At 36.2% G+C, this 21,232-nt stretch overlaps 2 protein-coding genes across 3 annotated transcripts in view; one reads left to right on the top strand and one right to left on the bottom strand.

The window, feature by feature from the left end:
* Positions 1 to 21,232, top strand: part of LOC106093711 (uncharacterized) — a 504,285-nt gene that overhangs the window by 475,175 nt on the left and 7,878 nt on the right. The window lies entirely within an intron of this gene.
* LOC131996825 (uncharacterized) lies at positions 3,125 to 3,790 on the bottom strand. The gene is made up of 2 exons (XM_059366854.1): positions 3,702 to 3,790; positions 3,125 to 3,639 (listed from the first exon to the last, which is right to left on the bottom strand). The coding sequence occupies exons 1-2, from the start codon at positions 3,709 to 3,711 to the stop codon at positions 3,233 to 3,235; spliced, it is 417 nt and encodes a 138-aa protein (XP_059222837.1). The 5' UTR covers positions 3,712 to 3,790; the 3' UTR covers positions 3,125 to 3,232.

The raw sequence follows: 21,232 nt of genomic DNA on the forward strand, positions 1-21,232 counted from the left end.
TAGGGTCGGAAATGGATACCCCCATCCTTCGGTAGTGGGTATAAAAAATTTTCGACCATACCAATATGTGGTATTTATGATTAGAAAACAAATTTCATAACCTATTTTGGGTCATGTGTTTGGGGGACGCCTCATCGTGTAAACTCCCCTAAACCAATGGCAATATGGGGTTTAAATAAATGGTTTTTTAAAGAAGAGCACTATGCTGATATTTTTTCAGGGCCAAGTGCCTGGGAGACCACCTCACCCCCAAAACACCCCTAAATCAGATATCATGAGAGGGCCGAAAAAAAGTATTTAAAGAATGGAGTACACTTTACATCCAAACTTAAATTCGTAGACCAATAAAAATCATATGGGATTCGGACAAAGCCACTTATATTGTTAAATTGTTAGTCAAGCGATATACTATTTTCGTAGCATGGTATTTCACTAAAAGCTCTTTAATTGTCGAAAATAAATATTCCAAGGAAACTTTTGTTCCATATAAAGTAAAATGAAAGGTATTTAGGAAAAGAAAACGTATCTGATATCCATTTGTCGAAACAAGTGCTAGGGGGACCACCCCAACCCCCAAAACACCCCTAAATCGGACATATTTACCGACCATGGCAATATGGGACTCAAATGAAAGGTATTTGCGAGTAGGATATCTGATATCTGATATCCAAATGTGGGACCACGTTTCTGGGGGTCCACCCCTTCCCCAAAACACCCCCCTAACGGGACATATTTACTGACCATGGGAAAATGGGGCTTAAATAAAAGGTATTTGAGTGTAGAATTAGAATCTGATATCCAAATATGGGACCAAGTGTTTGGGGGGCCGCCTCTCCCCAAAAACCTCCCCCAAAGGGGACACATTTACGACCATAGCCACATGGGACTCAAATGAAAGGTGTTTGGGAGTAAAGCACAAATCTGAAATCAATATTCGGGAAAAGTGTATATGGGGCCACCCCACCACCCAACCCCCAAAACACCCCTAAATCGGACATATTTACCGATTATGGCAATATGGGAGTCAAATGAAAGGTATTTGCGAGTAGAATACGAATCTGATATCTAAATGTGGGACCACGTTTCTGGGGGTCCACCCCTTTTCCAAAACACCCCCAAACAGGGCTTATTTAGTGACCATGGGAATATGGGGCTTAAATAAAAGGTATTTGAGTGTAGAATTTGAATCCGATATCCAAATATGGGACCAAGTATTTGGGGCGCCGCCTCTCCCCAAAAACATCCCCCAAAAGGAACAAATTTACGACCACAGCCATATGGGGCTCAAATGAAAAGTCTTTGGGAATAAAGCACGAATATGATATTAATATTTGGGAAAAGTGTCTATGGGGCCACCCCACCCCCACAACACCACCCAAATGGTAAGTATTTGCTGACTTTTGCAATATGAGGCTTAAATAAGAGGGTTTTTAGATTGGAACACGAATCCGATATATATTTTCAAGGCCAACTCACTGAGTGGCCGCCCATCCCCCAAAACACCCCCCAAGCCGGCCACGTTTGCCGACTATGGAAATATGGGGCTCAAATTAAAGGTATTTGGAAGTAGACCACGTACCATAACAACCCCCAAATAGGACGTATTTGCTCACCAAGACAATTTGGGTCGTAAAGAGAGTGGAACTAAATATTTATAGTTTTTAGGGCCAATACCCCAAACAAGACATATTTGCTGACTTTTGCAATAAGGAGTTTAAATGAGATTAGAAAACGAATTTTATATCCAATTTTAAGACCAATGGCAATATGGGGTCCAAATAAATGGTATATAGATATATGAGAATAGAACACGTTTTTGATAAATTTTCCGGGCTTAGTGTTTGGGCGACCACCCCAATCCCCAAAACGCCCCTAAATCGGCCATATTTACTGACCATGTCAATGTGGTGATTAAATGAAAGGTATTGAGGGATAGAGCAAGAATTGATACCCACTTTCGGGACCAATTTTCTGGGGATTAACCCCTTTCCCAAAATACCCCACAAGCAGCAATTTCTTAGTGACCATCGCAAAATGGGGCTCAAATAAGGTATTTGGGAGTAGAATACGAATTTGATATCCAAATTTAGGACCATGGGGTTAGGGAATCACCCCTTCCCCAAAACACCCCGCAAAGGGTAAAAAATTTTCGACCATACCAATATGTGGTATTTAAGATTAGAAAACGAATTTCATAACCTATTTTGGGCCATGTGTTTGGGGGACGCCTCATCGTGTGAACTCCCCTAAACCAATGGCAATATGGGGTTTAAATAAATGGTTTTTGAAAGAAGAGTACGATGCTGATATTTTTTCACGTCTAAGTGCCTGGGGGACCACCTCACCCCCGAAAACATCCCTAAATCAGATATCATGAGAGTAGCGGGCTGAAATAAAGTATTTCAGAATGGAGTACACATTACATCCAAACTTAAATTCGTAGACCAATAAAGATCATATGGGATTCGGACAAAGCCACTTATATTGTTAAATTGTTAGTCAAGCGATATACTATTTTCGTAGCATGGTATTTCACTAAAAGCTCTTTAATATTCAAAGGAAACTTTTGTTCCATATAAAGTAAAAGAAGGCGCAGCGGTGCGGGCCCGGGTCAGCTAGTTACATATAAAAAAAGATTAGAAACCACTTAATTTTTTTTATACGACATACATATTTTTCAAACTGAATTTTTTTAAAATTTAAACAAAAAATAACTAAAACTGTACTGATTTCTCCTATGACCCCGCCAACATCCACCCCAATTGTGGTTCAAATCGGTTCATAACTTGATAAAGTTCCCATATAAACCGATATCTCTATTATATTTCTTGAAACTCTAGATGGCGAAATTCTTATTCGATTTGGCTGAAATTTCTGCTACATATATAACCTAAATCGATCCATTACATGATTCGACGTCTTAGCTGAAACAAAATTCGCAAAAACGCACCACAAAGGCATGATTTCACCGTTGTTCGACCCACGACCCCCGCACTGGTAATCCGAGCACGCTACCAACGCTTCGTTAAATTATAATTGGTGTGATGTATATTCTGTGGCTTTGATTTTTCCACTGTCTAAAATTTTCGATCATTAAGCTCATCTCGTAAAAGAAATTAATTGATTCTTGCTTGAGATAATTTTTATTTTTATCATGTATTTACCATCCTTGCCAATATAATACATCACCTACTGTTTGGGGAATTCGATGACGGTGAGTCATAAAGGGGAATTAGGACCTGTTGCTTGGACAGTTGGTTACCAAATTGCGGTCCATACATTTTGAAATATCACGGTCGAACCATTGATCAATGGAACAACGAAGACGTTCAACACGTTGTTTTTGGCAGATATAGTAGCGTCGACAATGGCGGCCGTCAACGAGGAAAGTACCATCAGATAGAGCCAGACAATCGTTAATGGTTTCAAGGGTTCGTAAACCAGTTGGAGGTGGCTCTGGGGCTTCTGTAGGAGTTGGCTTTGGCACTTCAGCAGGTGGACATGACTTTCGTCTTCCCTTCTGATGATTTAGATTGCTGTTTATATTGTTGTCAAGCGATGACGGGGAATCAGTGGCCTGATCATTGCCACTACATAGTTTGATAGCAAGTAGTAACAAAATCAGTATTGAATATTTAGCTAAAAGTATGGACGCCAGTTAATAGACAACTAGATGAAATATTCTTTTGTGAAAAACTTGCCAAGATGCATTGCAACCTCTCATCAAAGAAGAACCTTAGAAGATTTACTTGTTCCCTGTAGCAAACGATTGCAACTTAACTTCGAACAGAGAAAATGCTCTCTATTTATATCAAAGTAGGTGACAGAAAATCATTGCAGAATTGAAGTTTTGTTTATTTTTATCTCATGCGGAAAATACAAACAAACATGTTACCATATAAGATAGACCAGGCTGGGCTTTGTCCCATCGTTAGATAACGAAGAACCTAAAAACGACGCAACCTACTATACATGTAATGACTCTCAAAGCGATGCAAGGAAACTTTTAATGACATGTGCATTTCGGGTGCAGTTCGAGCTTGGCGTCAAGTAGTTGTCTTTGTAAATGTTGAATTCAGAGATTTATTAAAAGTCTTCCCACACACAAAAAAATAGATTTTGTGAAATACATTTAAACTTTATTTACGGCGTAGTATTGCTGAATTGACAAAAAGAATTATAGAGTTATTTATACATATGTTATATGGCTGCGACCATTGTCATTTTCTGTCCAAAAATTAAAATCTTCACTTTCGTTGTTTTTTTTTATTTTTACCCTCTTTCTAACAAACCCCTCACAAATTTAGCAGCAGCCGTTTTCAAAGAAATTTGTTAGTAAAACTGAACGCTCACTCACTGAACAGCAGAAAGTCTGCCCAAAATAGGACAGCAGTAATTTTTTGCTTAAACAGCAAACATTAATTTAAAAGCTTAACATTTTTAATAAAATTTCAACAGACAATATTTGCTCATATCAGCAGACTAATTTCTCTGGGTGTATATTTAAAAAGTCTCTAAGTAAGTAAGTTTAAGATATCTGTAGTCAAAATTCTAATTGGAATATTATAAAGATAATTCGTTGTTATTGTCATTGAAACATTCAAAGAGGTTGGAATGGAGAGTTTTGGAGGTGTTCATGTGTTTGGAATGGAATTTGAAACTTTAGGTGTAAACCATACACAGTTTTTAAATTTCTATTAAAGCATTTGCATATTAACACATATTTTTTGAAATTTCAGACGTACGTTTGCTGTTTAAAAGCATAAAAAAGGTTGTAGTATTTTCTTTGTCTGTTTTTATATAAGATCGGTAAAAAATTATTAAATTGTAAAAAATTGGAAATAATGTACTAAATTTCTTAGACTGCTTTCAACTTCTTAACATTAAACTTACAGTACACTTTTTTGCTGTTTTAACTAAAACATTTTTAGTTAGCTGTTTAAAAGCATAAAAAAGGTTGTAGTATTTTCTTTGTCTGTTTTTATATAAAATCGGTAAAAAATTATTAAATTGTAAAAAATTGGAAATAATGTACTAAATTTCTTAGACTGCTTTCAAACTCTTAACATTACACTTACAGTAAACTTTTTTGTTGTTTTAACTAAAACATTTTTAGGGCTATAAAAATTTTTTTGAAGATTGGATAACAAATGCGATTGATTACATAAAAATGAACAAACGGCAGATAGGACAGGCGAACATTAAACCTAATCCGGTTTGTAAGTTGATTGGAACACTGCATCATTGCCAGAATAGTGGGGCAGATTACAGTTCGCACTCAAAAAATGCTTGTCTTAACTATAAGTCAATTACATAATGCAAGTTAGTTCATGATATTTATCCGCGATTAGTTAAAAGTTTCACAATGTTGACAAATCGAAAAAGCTTGCAAATAATTCTGAAATTTTTGAACGGATAGAGATATGTACACGAAACTTTAAACAGTCAATGTTGAGGCGTTTTCCAAAAAGTGTAAAATTTGCGGACCCTAGTGGGTCCAGAGGCTGATCCATGAGAAAGTTGGCCACCTCAAGTATGTAACATGTGGAAATGTTCAGTATGTCTCTAATGGTTTATAAGACAATGGACTTAAAACGATTTTTTTTTTTTGAAAATTTTTGTCAAGGTTTCTTCGGTATTTCTGAAAGTGTGAGAAAATTTTGCATTCTTAACATCATTATTTCCTTCATAACCCTTTTTCTTCCAGTAGGTCCCAGTGTTTTAAAGAGGGACTTGCGCAGCATTAATCGCATCTACATTTAGATGCGATTAAAGCTGCGCAAGTCCCGATTTGTTCAACTAATATATATGTTAAGGCCGTCCTAAAATTGACAATATTAAGACAAACAAATTTCTTAAATCGCACAGAACCGATTCCAAAGTTCTTAACACTTACAAGTTGGCCCACATATCTATTAACAAACTGCAAAAGGTTTCTAAATCCTAGCATTAAATGTGCGAGAAACAGCTAGTTTACTTAAAAGGCTCATTTTAGTTTGTACCTTATTTTGGCCAGTTAGAACGCTTTTTATAACATATTTGTTTTATTTTTTTCTTCAAAGCTCCATTTTATACACAGTTAAAACAATGATGCGTTCCGATTTTAAAGGTGCTCAAAGTTACACGTCATTTTTCAAAAAAATTAATTTTTATTTTTTTTTTCGATTTTACCCAAAATATGTTATTCGTGTTCGGAATTTTTCCGCACAATATTTTATTGCTATAGTCCTCTGAACTAGCTTTCCAAAAATGTATAATAATTTTTGGTACATATCTCCGTTCAAAAGTTCCAGAATTGTTTCCCAGAGTTTTCGATTTGGCAGCACAGTGTTGCTTGTTCTTAAACAGTTTGAAAATTAACTTCATGCAAATAAAACTAACTACGCATGAGTATAGATAAAATAGCTCACAACTCGGGTGGAGTTAGTGATTTTCCTTAAACAATTATTTTTGAAATAAGCGAGAACTTTACTAAACATAGGTAAAAGCATGCCATCGTTGACGATATCTCTTCTGAAATTTATTACTGAATGAACTACTTAAAGAAATTTGTATTTTTTATTCGATATAACTAAAACGTTCATTTTGATTTCCATTTTTTAAGTTCACAAACAAATGCTTGAAACTAAGAACAATTTAATTAACTTAATTCTAATGGTGAGACATTGTGTCTAAAAAGAGAACATGTCAAGCGCAAACAAAAAAGCATGAGCATCTTTGATGCAAAAGAGTTAGAGAAGCAAATATTGAAAGGGGAAAATAGTGTCAGATTCAAAGAACATTGAGGTGGATGAATGCGTAGAGCGTCTGCTTTGTAAACAGAAGGTCCTTGGTTCAACTCTAAACAATGTTCATAAAAAATTGTCTTCTTCAATGAAGCTGTTCGATTGAGAGCAAGGGGGTGGGAGACATGCGGAACTAAATGTGTTTTTTAATAAAGCTGTATCCGCCAATCTCTAATTTGACAGTCCAAAGAGTTCACAAATAGCGATTTTTTTCAATAGTTTTCATTTCAGCTTCAATGCTGGTAAGTTTATATTTTTTTACTTGGAGGAAGTTTAAAGTGAACTAGTACTTTGTATAAAGAATTTCGTAGTTGTTAAGAAATTGCTTAACTCATAAGAACCATATAAATCTTTAGCGCTATATATAGAGTAACTAGTGGTTCAAATAATGAAGATAAATGTCATGTAAATATGTACTTTGTTTACAAATTGCATTCTAAGAAGTAAAATCTTGAACGCATCTCTTTGAAAGTACCATCTTTAATCGTTCGCCATAAGGCGCGCTAAGTTATGTGCCACCATAAATCGGATTTGTTTGTTTTTTGCCCGATATCTCTTTATAGGCAAACAATGGATAAGAACTGCTATTGTATTGGAGATATATCAGGTTATGGACTGATTCGGGAGGTGCAAACGGGAGATCGGTTTATATGGGAACCATATAAGGTTATAGACGAATTCAGACCATACTTAGCACGTATATTATTGTAGAAGTCCTGAAAGACATTGTACAAAATTTCAGCCAAATCGGATAGTAATTGCTGCTTTTAGAAGCTCAAGAAGTCAAATCCGCCGTTCGGTTTATATGGGAGCTATATCAGGTTAAGGACATCTTTTAACCATACTTGGCAAAGTTGTTGGAAGTCATAGCAAAATTTTACGTGTAATGTTTCATCCAAATCGGGTGGTAATTGCACCTTCTATAGGCTCAAGAAATCAAATCTGAAGATCGGTTTTTATGGCAGCTATATCAAATTATGAATTGATTTGAACCATAATTGGCACAGTTGTTGATAGTCAAAACAAAATTTCAACCAACCATTTACAATCTCGACTGACATACAATAATAAGAAGTAGTAGTGCAAAATTTCAAGCGCTTAGCTTTACTCGTTCGCAAGTTGGCGTGATTTCGACAGACAAACAGACAGACGGACATTGCTAGATCGACTTAAAACGTCATGACGATCAAGAATATATACACTTACAAATGGAATGACAAAATTAGTATACCGCCATCCCATGGTGGAGGGTAAGTTTGATTTTTTGCGGCAATTCTGTATTTCTTTAGAGTTTATTCGAAGGACTTGTGTTAGCCGTCCGTATAGAAGTCCCTGCACATTCTTTTACCAGGGATGTGAAGTTGCACCCATATTGTTCAAGGTTACACTCACAGAAAACAGTCTGCCGAAAATAGTAAACACTGTCTGCTAATTAGGAGTAGTTTATTTTGCAGCTATTACAGAAGCAGTTCTGTTGTTATAGAGTTTTGTTTGCAATTTCAGAACTGCTGAAAAATCTCTTGTTTGCTTAAAATTAATGCTGCTGAATTTGTGATGCGGTTGTTGAAAGGAGAGTAAAGTTAAATAAAATAAAGAGAAGATAAAATAAATTAAAATAAGAAGCAATTGTCTGTTCGCAACCAGACAATATATTTAAAATAAACAAAACACATGACTGGCAGAATAAGGCATTCATAATTAGTATCCTAACATCCCACAGATCACGCGTGGTCAGCGACACAAAACAACATTCAAGTGATACTGTTGTTGTTGTGCTTCATAGCAATAAACAAGTAAAAGCGTGCCAAGTTCGGCCGGGCCGAATCTTGGGAACCCACCACCATGGATTCTGGGGCATACCAAACTTCTATCAAACCAGCATAAATTAAACCTTCTAAAGCATCGAACATGGATAATCGAGAGACCGGTTTATATGGGTCTATATCAAGTTATAGACTGATTTGGACAGTCGTTGGAAGTCGTAATAGAACACTACATAGAAAATTTCAGCCAAATCGGACAAAAATTACGGCTTATATGGACTCAAGAAGTCAAATCGAGAGATCGTACCGTATTTAATACAGATGTTGGATGTGATATCAGAATACTATGTGCAAAATTTTAGCTAAATCGGACAAAAATTTCGGATTCCAGGAGCTAAAGATGTGAAATCGGGAGATCTGTTTATAAGGCAGCTATATCAAAATCTGAACCGATATGACCCATTTTTTATCCTCAACTACCTACGTCAATATTAAGCATCTGTGCAAAATTTCAAGCGGCCAGCTCCACGCGTTCGACCTCTATCGTGATTTCGACAAACGGACGGACAGAGCTAGATCGACTTAGAATGTCGAGTCGATCAAGAATATATATATATTTAATGGGGTCTTAGGAGAATGTTTCGAGGTGTGACGAACGGAATGACTAGAATAGTATACCCCCATCCTACGGTGGTGGGTATAAAAACGGTTTTCAAATAACAAACAACATCTATCAAGGGAAAGAACGGTATTGTAGCATTGCACACAAGTGATGTGAAGCTATTGTTGTAATGCTAACTATCAGAAATGAATAATAAACATGGTATAAATTACTCGTTCACTGATAAAAAAGGATCGTACTTTGCCAATACCGGATGGTATTATTTATTTGCGTTATTGCAAATTGTGTTAAATACCCTTTGGTATCAGTTTAATACCAGATGAAGGAGGCTATTATAAATTGACTCCATCACAACTGGGTTTTTGACATTGCGGCAAAAGTGTTGTTTAGCTTTGTACTTTAAAGTTTAACGCCGCACCTCACCTCAGTGGGATCCAAAATCGAAAAATTCCCAAAATCCTTATGTAACTTTGAATTGGATACAAACACTAGCAAATTTGTTATGAAAAATTGTTGTGACATTTCGTCATAAGGCAAGTGCCAAACTTTGGATTGCTTGCGCAACACTATATGTAGGTCGATTAGATCTTTCTATGTGGATATGTTACTTTTATAGTATAGTAAGATTAGGCTATTCAAATTTTTTGTTAAAAATTTGGCTTCAAAAATTTGATGACGATTTTTAAATATTGCAAGAAATTTATATTTTGCGTTTATTTTTTTTTTGTCCCAAAATATGATTTCAATTTAATTCCATAAAATTTTATTTATTCTACTTATTAACTGAAAACATAAAAAAAAATAATTTTAACATATTCCAAGAAAATAATTTTTTGACATGTCAAATTCTCCTTCGAACTTTATTTAAGCCGACCAAACATCCATTTTTGATGGATTAGATCTATTGTAAAAATTCCATGCAACTATTGCTCAATAAGATAAACCCGTCACGGGATAGCTGTGAGTACCACCCTGCTGGAACATTGAGGTCCGATCTGTGTGGTGTTCATTGCTGTCACGAGAAGCTTAGCTGCGAGCTAGCGGGCGCGTCCACAGATTGCGGATAGTGGAATGCTCCATACGGAGTAGCTGCAACGGCAGTCGTGGACAATCAGCAGTATCGAGCGGAGAGTCTCAGTGAGAGGCCGGATTGCACCGACTCTTGTACAAATACTAAGTGCCTTTGGTGCTCGTTATGACAAGGCGAGCTATTGGCGCCTTTTAATAACCAATGACCACCTTGTTATGGGTACTTTGTACCATCTCCATATGAGAGAGTGGCTACAAAAACAACAACGAAATAAACCATATGCTGAGAAACAGGTGGATACATTGTGGGTTCCATGACATAAAGATAAGGGAGAAAGTGGCACAGAACACGCCAAAGGAGTCATTTTATCGTCGTTCCTAAATAACCATCTGCTATGCAGGCGATGATATAGTATTTCAGGGATAGGAATACGAATCAGCTATGCAGAAAGACCGCAAAGGTCTTACAGATGGCGTACGACTAGGCTAACATAGGGGTCTGAATGTTAACCCACAGAAGGCTGAAATCTGCCTATTCACGAAGAAAATGAAAGTGGACCAATTTGACGCACCACGTTTCCTCAAAAGAACGATTTCAATATCCGACAAGGTCAAATACTTAGGTGTGATCTTGGACAGGAAACTGAATTAGAAGGGAGCCTACCGAAAAGCTCACATATGTTGGTCACTATGTAGACAGGCCGTAGGTTCGAATTGGGAACTGAATTCACTTGCTTAACAGGAGCGTTATTAGTCTAATACTTACTTAAGCCTCAGTTGTTTAGTGGACTGTGATGAAGAAAAAGTGAATCGTAAGGATAATACAACAGTTTTAAAGAATATGTTGTCTTGACATAGGCGGGGCGATGAGGACCACGCCAACTAGGGAATTGGAAACTATTCTAGACATCAGACCCATTGACATATAGATTAAGTGTGAGGCTGCCACTAATGCTATGAGACTTGATGGAGAGTGGATAGGAGATAGGAGCAAGTCACACCAACGCGGTACATTCGAGGCGACGATAGGAAACCAAGAAGGAATGGAGGAGGTTTTGGATCGGATACCTGAGACAAGACTTGAGGTTGAGTGCGAGGGACCGCTGCCGCCGACAAAGCCTTGTATTGACGAAACTCTGGTATTGCCATCTGGAAGTTCATGCTAAATAGATGGATCAAAGCTAGAGAACAGTTGGGGCATGGGGTCTACATTGAGAACTCAGGGACTGAGATCTATATCCGATTCTATGACCATAATTCGATCCTGCAGGCGGAGATCCGGGCGATCACGGACAGTAAACTGGCCATCAGTGCAATATTAACCAGAACGGTAAGGTCAGGATCAGTCTTGGAGTGTAAGAAGGAGATTAACGCCTTCTCCGCAGAATTTTTCTTTAAAGCCATAGCGGAGTAAGGGAGAATGAGCAGACGGTTTGGCAATTAAAGGCAGAGGATTGACTAAATTTGGTGAATCCGAAGCCTTTCGGGGAGACGAAGTGCAAGTTAAAGGGCAGTATGCTCCATTGGCAAAATTTTTGTTACCATAAGAAATGCATTGACATATCCTAATCGAAATCTCCGAGGGAATCCAGAATAATAAGAGATTTTCTGGCTAGTACGGTATTCCTAACTAAGATTTTTTTATACCCTCCACCATAAGATGGGGGGTATACTAATTTCGTCATTCTGTTTGTAACTACTCGAAATATTCGTCTGAGACCCCATAAAGTATATATATTCTTGATCGTCGTGAAATTTTATGTCGATCTAGCCATGTCCGTCCGTCTGTCCGTCCGTCCGTCCGTCCGTCCGTCCGTCCGTCCGTCTGTCTGTCGAAAGCACGCTAACTTCCGAAGGAGTAAAGCTAGCCGCTTGAAATTTTGCACAAATATTTCTTATTAGTGTAGGTCGGTTGGTATTGTAAATGGGCCATATCGGTCCATGTTTTGATATAGCTGCCATGTAAACCGATCTTGGGTCTTGACTTCTTGAGCCTCTAGAGTGCGCAATTCTTATCGGATTGGAATGAAATTTTGCACGACGTGTTTTGCTATGATATCCAACAACTGTGCCAAGTATGATTCACATCGGTCCATAACCTGATATAGCTGCCATATAAACCGATCTTGGGTCTTGACTTCTTGAGCCTCTAGCGTGCGCAATTCTTATCCGATCAGAATGAAATTTTGCACGACATGTTTTGTTATGATATCCAACAACTGTGCCAAGTATGCTTCAAATCGGTTCATAACCTGATATAGCTGCCATATAAACCGATCTTGGGTCTTGACTTCTTGAGCCTCTAGAGTGCGCAATTCTTATCCGATTGAAATGAAATTTTGCACGACGTGTTTCGTTATTATATCTAACAACTGTGCCAAGTTTGGTTCAAATCGGTCCATAACCTGATATAGCTGCCATATAAACCGATCTTGGGTCTTGACTTCTTGAGCCTCTAGAGGGCGCAATTCCTATCCGATTGGAATGGAATTTCGCACGACGTGTTTTGCTATGATACCCAACAACTGTGCTAAGTATGGTTTAAATCGGTCCATAACCTGATATAGCTGCCATATAAACCGATCTTGGGTCTTGACTTTTTGAGCCTCTAGAGGGCACAATTCCTATCCGATTTGGCTGAAATTTTGCATGACGTATTTTATTTTTACTTTCAACAACTGTGTCAAATAAGGTTTAAATCGGTTCATAACCTGATATAGCTGCCATATAAACCGATCTGGGATATTGACTTCTTGACCCCAAGAGGTCGCAATTATTATCCGATATGCCTGAAATTTTGTACGATGGATCCTCTCGTGACCATCAACAAACGTGTTTATTATGGTCTGCATCGGTCTGTAGCCCGATACAGATCCCATATAAATCGTTCTCTCTATTTTACTTCGTGAGCCCCAATGGGCGCAATTCTTATACGAATTGGCTGAAATTTTACACAGGTCTCTAACATATAATTTAATTGTGGTCCGAACCGGACCATATCTTGATATCGTTTTAATAGCAGAGCAACTCTTTTCTTATATCCTTTTTTGCCTAAGAAGAGATGCCGGGAAAAGAACTCGACAAATGCGATCCATGGTGGAGGGTATATAAGATTCGGCCCGGCCGAACTTAGCACGCTTTTACTTGTTTGAGGTTATTTTTAAGTATTTAGAGCGCACAAGCCTATTATTGGCTTAGGTAAATGCCCATTGTGGCATGGGTGGTTTAATACTCCCACCCTCTTTTACAACCAAACCTAATCTATGCCCTTATTTAGCATCATGTCTTTGAAAGTCCTACATTTTGCAGGGAATTTCCTTGTGACTAATTGGTCGTAACAGAAATCTCACCTGTTTGAAAACATTTCCCTTTGAAGGAAGTTTTCGAATTTTATCGTCAACATTTTGGAAATGAAACTTGAACATTTTAAATCTATCAATGTAACCTCCGGGTGAGAGATGGTTTATCCATAAAAATCAAAATGAAATAAGTTGGCTGGTCAACTTTCACTTAAAAAAAATTCTCTATTCAAAATTAATTTGTTAAGATTTATTTTTCTTACATTCTTTGTATGGTTTTGTTTATTTTATAAGTTTTTGTAAAAAAAAATTTCGATTTTTATTTTTTGACATTATTCAGGGCTGTTTTTATTTTGCATAATTAAGGCATTTATTTGGACTCACATGTTTTGAATGACTTGTTTTTGTGGCAAGTGAGTCGGTTTGCCCTTATGAATTGTAGAGGAAAACGATTTGTTTATAGAGCTTGGCCTAATTTCAGTATTTCCTAATATTAGGAAAAATGTCATTGACATTGGAAAAAAAATGAAATTGAAATGTTTTCAAAAATAGCGAAATTTTATCTTAAGTGAATTTTCAATGATATTTTTTTTTTACAAAAAATTATCGAGGGGTGCATAAGCCATATCTTTTATAATAGAAACTTTAACTTAAATTTCGTCTTCAGTGTTTTAGTGAAAATTTCATAGAAATATTGTCTTTAGAGAAAATACCATTAAAATTTTTTTTAAAAAAAAATTGAAAATTATTCTTTAGAGAAAATTTTATTGAAATTTTGTTTTTAGAGAATATTTCATTGAAATTTTGTCTTTAGAGACAATTTTGTAACAATTTTGTTTTATAAAAACTTTAATAAAATGTTTATCTAAAGAGAAAATTTCATAGAAATTTTGCCTTTTAGAAAACTAGCTGTACCGGACCCACCCCGCTGTGCCTTCCTTTACATAAAATGGATCAAAATTATAATATTTATTTTCGATAATTAAAGAGATTTTGTGAAATGCCATGCCACGAAAACAATATAAATGCATTTATCTGAAGCCCATATGATATTTATAGTTCTATGAATTCGCTCGGAGGATTAAGGGTCATTTAAGTTTGGATTTAGATGTACTCCATTCTTAAAAGAGTTTATTTGAGCCCAATATTCTCGTGCTGATTTCGGGAGTGGGAAGGCCCCCAGGTTGGTGGTTGGTGGGTTAAGGGCACCCCCTAAGTGTACCCCCAGAAACGTGGTTTCGAAAGTGGGTATCAATTTCGTGCTCTACTCCCAAATACCTTTCGTTTGAGCTCACATTGCCATGGCCAGTAAATATGTCCGATTTAGGGGTGTTTTGGGAACACCAAACCCTTAACCCTGAAAAAATATTGGCATTGTGCTCTAGTCTCAAATTTCTTTTCTAATCTCAAATACTATTCATTTGAGCCCCTTATTGCAAAAGTAGGCAAATATGTCTGGTTTGCTGTGTGAGCCATAAAAACTGTCAACGTCGAGCTCCACTCTCTTGAAGCCCCAAATTATCATGATGAGCAAATAGTATTTGAGTGTTGTTAGGGGGCGTCCCCTAGACAGTTGGTCCCGAATGTTGATATCAGATTCGTGCTCTACTCCCAAATATCTTTCATTTGAGCCCCATATTTTCATTGTCGGCAAACATGACCGGTTGGTGGTGTTTTGGGGGATGGGGCGGCCACTCAGTAACTTGGCCCAGAAAATATATATCAGATCCATGTTCTACTCTAAAATACCTTTAATTTGAGCCCCATATTCATTCCAAATAAGTCCTATTTGGGTGATGTTATAGGAGAAGGATGGCCCCATAGACACTTTCCCCGGATATTGATATCAGATTCGAGCTATACTCTCATAGACCTTTCATTTGAGCCCCATATTGCTATGGTTTGCAGTTTTGGAGACTATACGGAACAGACAAACACAAATTGATTTTTATAAATAAGACTAGCTGAGCCTGGCCCGCTCTGCTGCGTCCGATAATGCTATGTTGGAGAAAAGTACTCTTAATTCAGAAATTTCTGCCTAATTTCAGCTGAAAATGTATTCCAATTTTCCTGTGGATTTTTCTATTATCAAATACCCCTTCTTTAAAGCCCAAGAAGTAAAAGTCCTGTTTAAGGGTGTGGTTGATCCTCAGAAACTTGGTCTCAAAAGGGGTTGCCAATTTCGTACTCTTCTACCGAAAACCTTTCATTTAAGATATATACTGCCATGGTCGGTAAATATGTCCGATTTGAGGTATCGGACATATTGTATATCAGATGCGCTTTCTACTCTCAAATACCTTTAATTTGATACCCATATTGTAGTGATTGGTCCATAAATCCGGCAGTGACCTACACCAGATGCGATGAACCTTTCGTTTGGTTTGTCTGTTTGCGCTTTTGTTTTTAGGTCTTAAAATATTATTGAGATTCCATTCCATCCTGCTTATTCTTATTAATTGTACTTACATGAGAAACATTTATGTCTGTTCACTTCCGCTATCAAAACTGAAATTAATTTTTTTTTTTTTGAATTGCAGCGGAATAATAAATTTCGTAAAAGGTCAATGTTTATTATATTTTTATTTATATTTCGAAAATAACTTAAGTTGATTTTTTAACATATTGTTCCATTTGAGCCCCTTATTGCAAAAGTAGGCAAATATGTCTGGTTTGCTGTGTGAGCCATAAAAACTATCAACGTCGAGCTCCACTCTCTTGAAGCCCCAAATTATCATGATGAGCAAATAGTATTTGAGTGTTGTTAGGGGGCGTCCCCTAGACAGTTGGTCCCGAATGTTGTTATCAGATTCGTGCTCTACTCCCAAATATCTTTCATTTGAGCCCCATATTTTCATTGTCGGCAAACATGACCGGTTGGGGGTGTTTTGGGGGATGGGGCGGCCACTCAGTAACTTGGCCCTGAAAATATATATCAGATCCATGTTCTACTCTAAAATACCTTTAATTTGAGCCCCATATTCATTCCAAATAAGTCCTATTTGGGTGATATTATAGGGGAAGGGTGGCCCCATAGACACTTTCCCCGGATATTGATATCAGATTCGAGCTATACTCTTATAGACCTTTCATTTGATCCCCATATTGCTATGGTCGTAAATTTGTCCTCATTAAGGGGTTGTTTCCGAGTTAGAGTGGCTGCCCGAACACTTGGTCCCACATTTGGATATTAGATTCTTATTCTACACCCAAATTCATTTTATTGAGCCCCATATTGTTATGGTCAGTAAATAAGTCCTGTCAAGGGGTTGTTTTGAGAAAGGGGTGGACCCCCAATTGCCATGATCGGAAAATTTGGGGGTTGAGGTGGTCCCCCAAACAATTAGTCCCACAATTGGATATCAGATACGTTTTCTAAACGTAAACACCTGTCTTTTGAGTTCCACATTGTCGTAATTGGTCTATATATGCATTTGGTGGGATTTGGGGGTGGACTGAAATTTGGATATCAAATTTTTGTTTTTAGATTACTATAAGAAAGCACATAAAATTTCGCTTTAATCGGACCACTTATCTCCGAGATCTGGCGTTTGTGCAAATTAGGGTAAGGGGGATGGTCCATCCCCTTTCAGAAAATCGGTTTAGCAGTTTTGGAGTCTATACGGAACAGACAAACACAAATTGATTTTTATAAATAAGACTAGCTGAGCCTGGCCCGCTCTGCTGCGTCCGATAATGCTATGTTGGAGAAAAGTACTCTTAATTCAGAAATTTCTGCCTAATTTCAGCTGAAAATGTATTCCAATTTTCCTGTGGATTTTTCTATTCTCAAATACCCCTTCTTTAAAGCCCAAGAAGTAAAAGTCCTGTTTAAGGGTGTGGTTGATCCTCAGAAACTTGGTCTCAAAAGGGGTTGCCAATTTCGTACTCTTCTACCGAAAACCTTTCATTTAAGATATATACTGCCATGGTCGGTAAATATGTACGATTTGAGGGGTGCTTTGGGGATGACACCCACGAAACACTTAGTCCCACTATTGTATATCAGATATCAAAACTGAAATTATTTTTTTTTTAAGAATTGCAGCGGAATAATAAATATCATAAAAGGTCAATGTTTATTATATTTTTTTTTATATTTCGAAAATAACTTAAGTTGATTTTTTAACATATTGTTCCACTTCATTTCACTATAAATAAATGTTGTCACTCGCAGAAAAATTTTAATTTCTCATTGTGAAAATAAACAATTTTATATTTGGCAGTCCGTAGACGGCCGTATTAGGCATTTTATTATTTTCATAAATGTACCTTTTACTATTTTTTACTTTATGACACCCAGTTGGATGTAGACAATATGAGTCTAAATCCTCTATATCGCTACGAACCATCTTTTCCCCATACCTATATACGACAAATTGCCACCTACTAAAATTTGTTCACAGAAGTGGTAAACGTATGTGGACAATTCAAAGTATAAACAAGTAGACTTTGCTTTTCAAACAAGATCTCGTTTTAGAAGGAGTGTTAATATAAATACCAATTATCCTTTATAACTTCAAGTTGTAAACCAAACTTTCGAGTTTTTTCAAATTTTAATCTGGAGATGATTGAAAAAAACTTCAAGTGCATATAACGATTTAATAAATAAATTTGTAATTACATTAAGCACATCTTGGTATTCCTAGAAAGTTAGTTGTTTCGCTTAGCACAGTTAAAAACTTTTTCAAACCAAAATTTTAACAAAATTTTAAGTGAAAACTTATGCTTCTTTTAATTTGCACAAAGCTATCCACAGTTGGGAAGTTTTATAAACTATTTTTTTTTACAAATGAGTATTCAAATAGAAGAAAATCGTTCTTACGGATAGTTGAACTGAAAACATCGAAACTGTTATCATGAGTTAATATAGGCGTTCTCTAACAAAGGAATGTTTACTTGTTGAATAGAATTTTGTTTCAGTAAAATTACTTATTACTAAATAGGTGTAAAATGTATTTATCACTTAAAATTTGTCGTTCTTTTTTAGAAAATTTAGCCAAATTAGATTAAAATTGACTTACTTAATTGGAATAAGTTTTTTAATTAATCTTATGAACCACTTGTTTAATGGCCATGGGAAATTAAAGTAATATTACCGAAAAAAATTACTTGTCCTACAGTGTGCTTTTACATACAATGTGGTATACATTTCGAAAGATAGTTAAACTCGCTCACCCAGTTTTCTTTATTTATTTCATCAGTTAGTGGCAACTTGGAAAACAAATAAAACAAATACAAATAAAAAGTATGTTACATTACAATTATAACATCCATTAAGTATAATCACGAAGATATAAATCAACGGTAAAAACACAATCCAATTAAACTCACATTCACCCATAGAGATAGACAAAAGTCTATTAAGTAATCGCTGAACCCACAGTAATGGATTCGGATTAAGCATCTCTGTATTCCAAAGTCGAATAAAATATCGATGAAACAGCAATGATGGTTTCTGCGTTCACACACATAATCCGCAGTAACGGATTATGTGTGTCGAATTCGCGAATTCGCAATGACGGATTTCGTCCCCGACGCGACCAGGACACAGCAGCAGGAGTCAACAGAAACGATAGGCTTCAATATGGTTATGGTAAGAACAGTGATCGTAGCGGAAAGAATGAAAAGTCCATAGACAGGATGAAACAGAAACAAGGATGAAGCAGGAAGAACGCGTACGAATAAACAGAAGATGTGTAGTAGGATACAGCAGCACAACAAATTAGTAAACAAAAGCTTGAAACGGCAGGATGTTGAACAGCGCCCATAGTTGGCAACCCTTTGGAGCAAGTTAAGGTCAAAAAAAATAAATAAATCTTGTCCGCCAAGATTGCCATTTTGTACACCCAAAGAAATATGTTAGTAAGTACAGCAAAAATGTTTGCTGAAACCGAAGAACGTATACTAATAATGGGACAGCAGTAACTTTTTGCTGAAACAGCAAACATTTTCTGCTGTTTTGAGACGGTAAAATGTTGAAATTAGTCTAAAATTACAAAAAATACTTTAAAACTTTGTATGTTGCATCTTATATTTTACTATTATTTATTATTATAAAGTGAACATTTTGTTTTAATTTCTTACAATTTGATAACTTTTTAAAGACTTCAAATGACAGCAGCATGAATTATCTACGCTATCATATTTACGCTATTAAACCAAAAAAAGTTGCCCTAAAATGACTAAAAATTTTTCTTAATATATTGATTTGAAGTTAAATTTCAATTTGAAAAAGTTTCCTTCAATAGTTAAAAAATTCATTCAATCATTCATTTTTTATTAATCAAACATCGCCCACCCGGGCTTTACATTAATAGATTGGAACATTTTCAGGTTTTTATAATACAAAAATCAATATTAAAATCTAATATAATGCTATCACTAAAATAAATAGCTAACAAATTGTAGTTTAAAATCGGCAGACAGTGGTTGCTGATATCAGAAAACTTATTTCTATAGGTGTAGGTATTGTATCAGACATGCAGATGGTAAAAAGTTGAAAATAACCTACAAATTTCATAGTTACTACAAAAATTTGTTTAATACATGTTACCTTTTAAAATGATAATTCTTAAACATAAACAGTCTAAGTCTAAAAAACATACAAATATAATTGGCAAAAAGTTGTATTAACGCATAGCAAATTATTGAATTATTAACAGAAAAAATAGCTCTTAGAAAAAAACAATTACCAAATTTGTATGTGAAACTTTAAATTCTCAACGAATTTTAGCATTGAATTGAAGACAATTTTTATTGGCGTAGGTTTGTAGAGACTTGACAGACAAAAGAATTAAAATGTTGTGGATTTTCAAAAAGGCGCACTATCATGTAGCGCACCAAACTCCCATGACTTGCGAACACGGGTTAAAAAGTTAATTTTTTTCTTTAAACTTATTTTAGAAAATTAGTTATAAAAAAATATCTACTTCGTATTAAGAAAAAAATTTTAAAGTGGTTTTTACTATTTCTATTTGTTTCTCTTTCGAGACGAGCTCAATGTCGGAGATTGCAAATGGAAAAGGAAAGCCAGAGATCACAACACTCACCAATCATCCTTGGTAAGCGTTGCGTCTTTGGTTAGAAGATTTTTCAACCATATTAGGTGTGATGGCTTCAAGGGCCGTGCGTTGGTATGTTGTATATGAATCGTATTAATTGCGAAAACGCATCTATGATACAAGTAGACACATTAACCACACTCGACAACCCTGTCTATTAGATGTACTTTTTCCCAGTGCATGTGTTTTTGTGTAATGACAGACTTTTTTTCTGTGGCAATAACACAATTTCCGTGGTACACTTGATTCTGTGCATCTTAAGAAGTTGTATTGATGGCTTCAAACGCTAGACAACGACTCTCGCTGTTGCTCCGTGTGACCAGGTTTGAATCCCGCCCGGGATTATCAATCTTTTTTTGCCTCTTAGGGCGAAGATCATTAAATTTTTACAATTTTTGTTTGCTTCTCTTTCGAGACGAGCTCAATGATCGGAGATGCAAATGGAAAAGGAAAGCCAAAGATAGCAACACACACCAACCACTATGGGACGCGTTTCGTCTCTGGATAGAAGACTTTTCAACCTTATTAGGTGTGATGGCTTTCAGGGCCGTGCGTTGGTATGTTGTATATGAATCGTATTAATTGGGAAAACGCATCTATTATACAATTACCACATTAACTACGCTCGACAACCCTGTCTATTAGCTGTGCTTTATCCCAATGAATGTCT

This window comes from Stomoxys calcitrans, chromosome 4 (assembly GCF_963082655.1).
Source record: "Stomoxys calcitrans chromosome 4, idStoCalc2.1, whole genome shotgun sequence".
NCBI lineage: Eukaryota > Metazoa > Arthropoda > Insecta > Diptera > Muscidae > Stomoxys > Stomoxys calcitrans.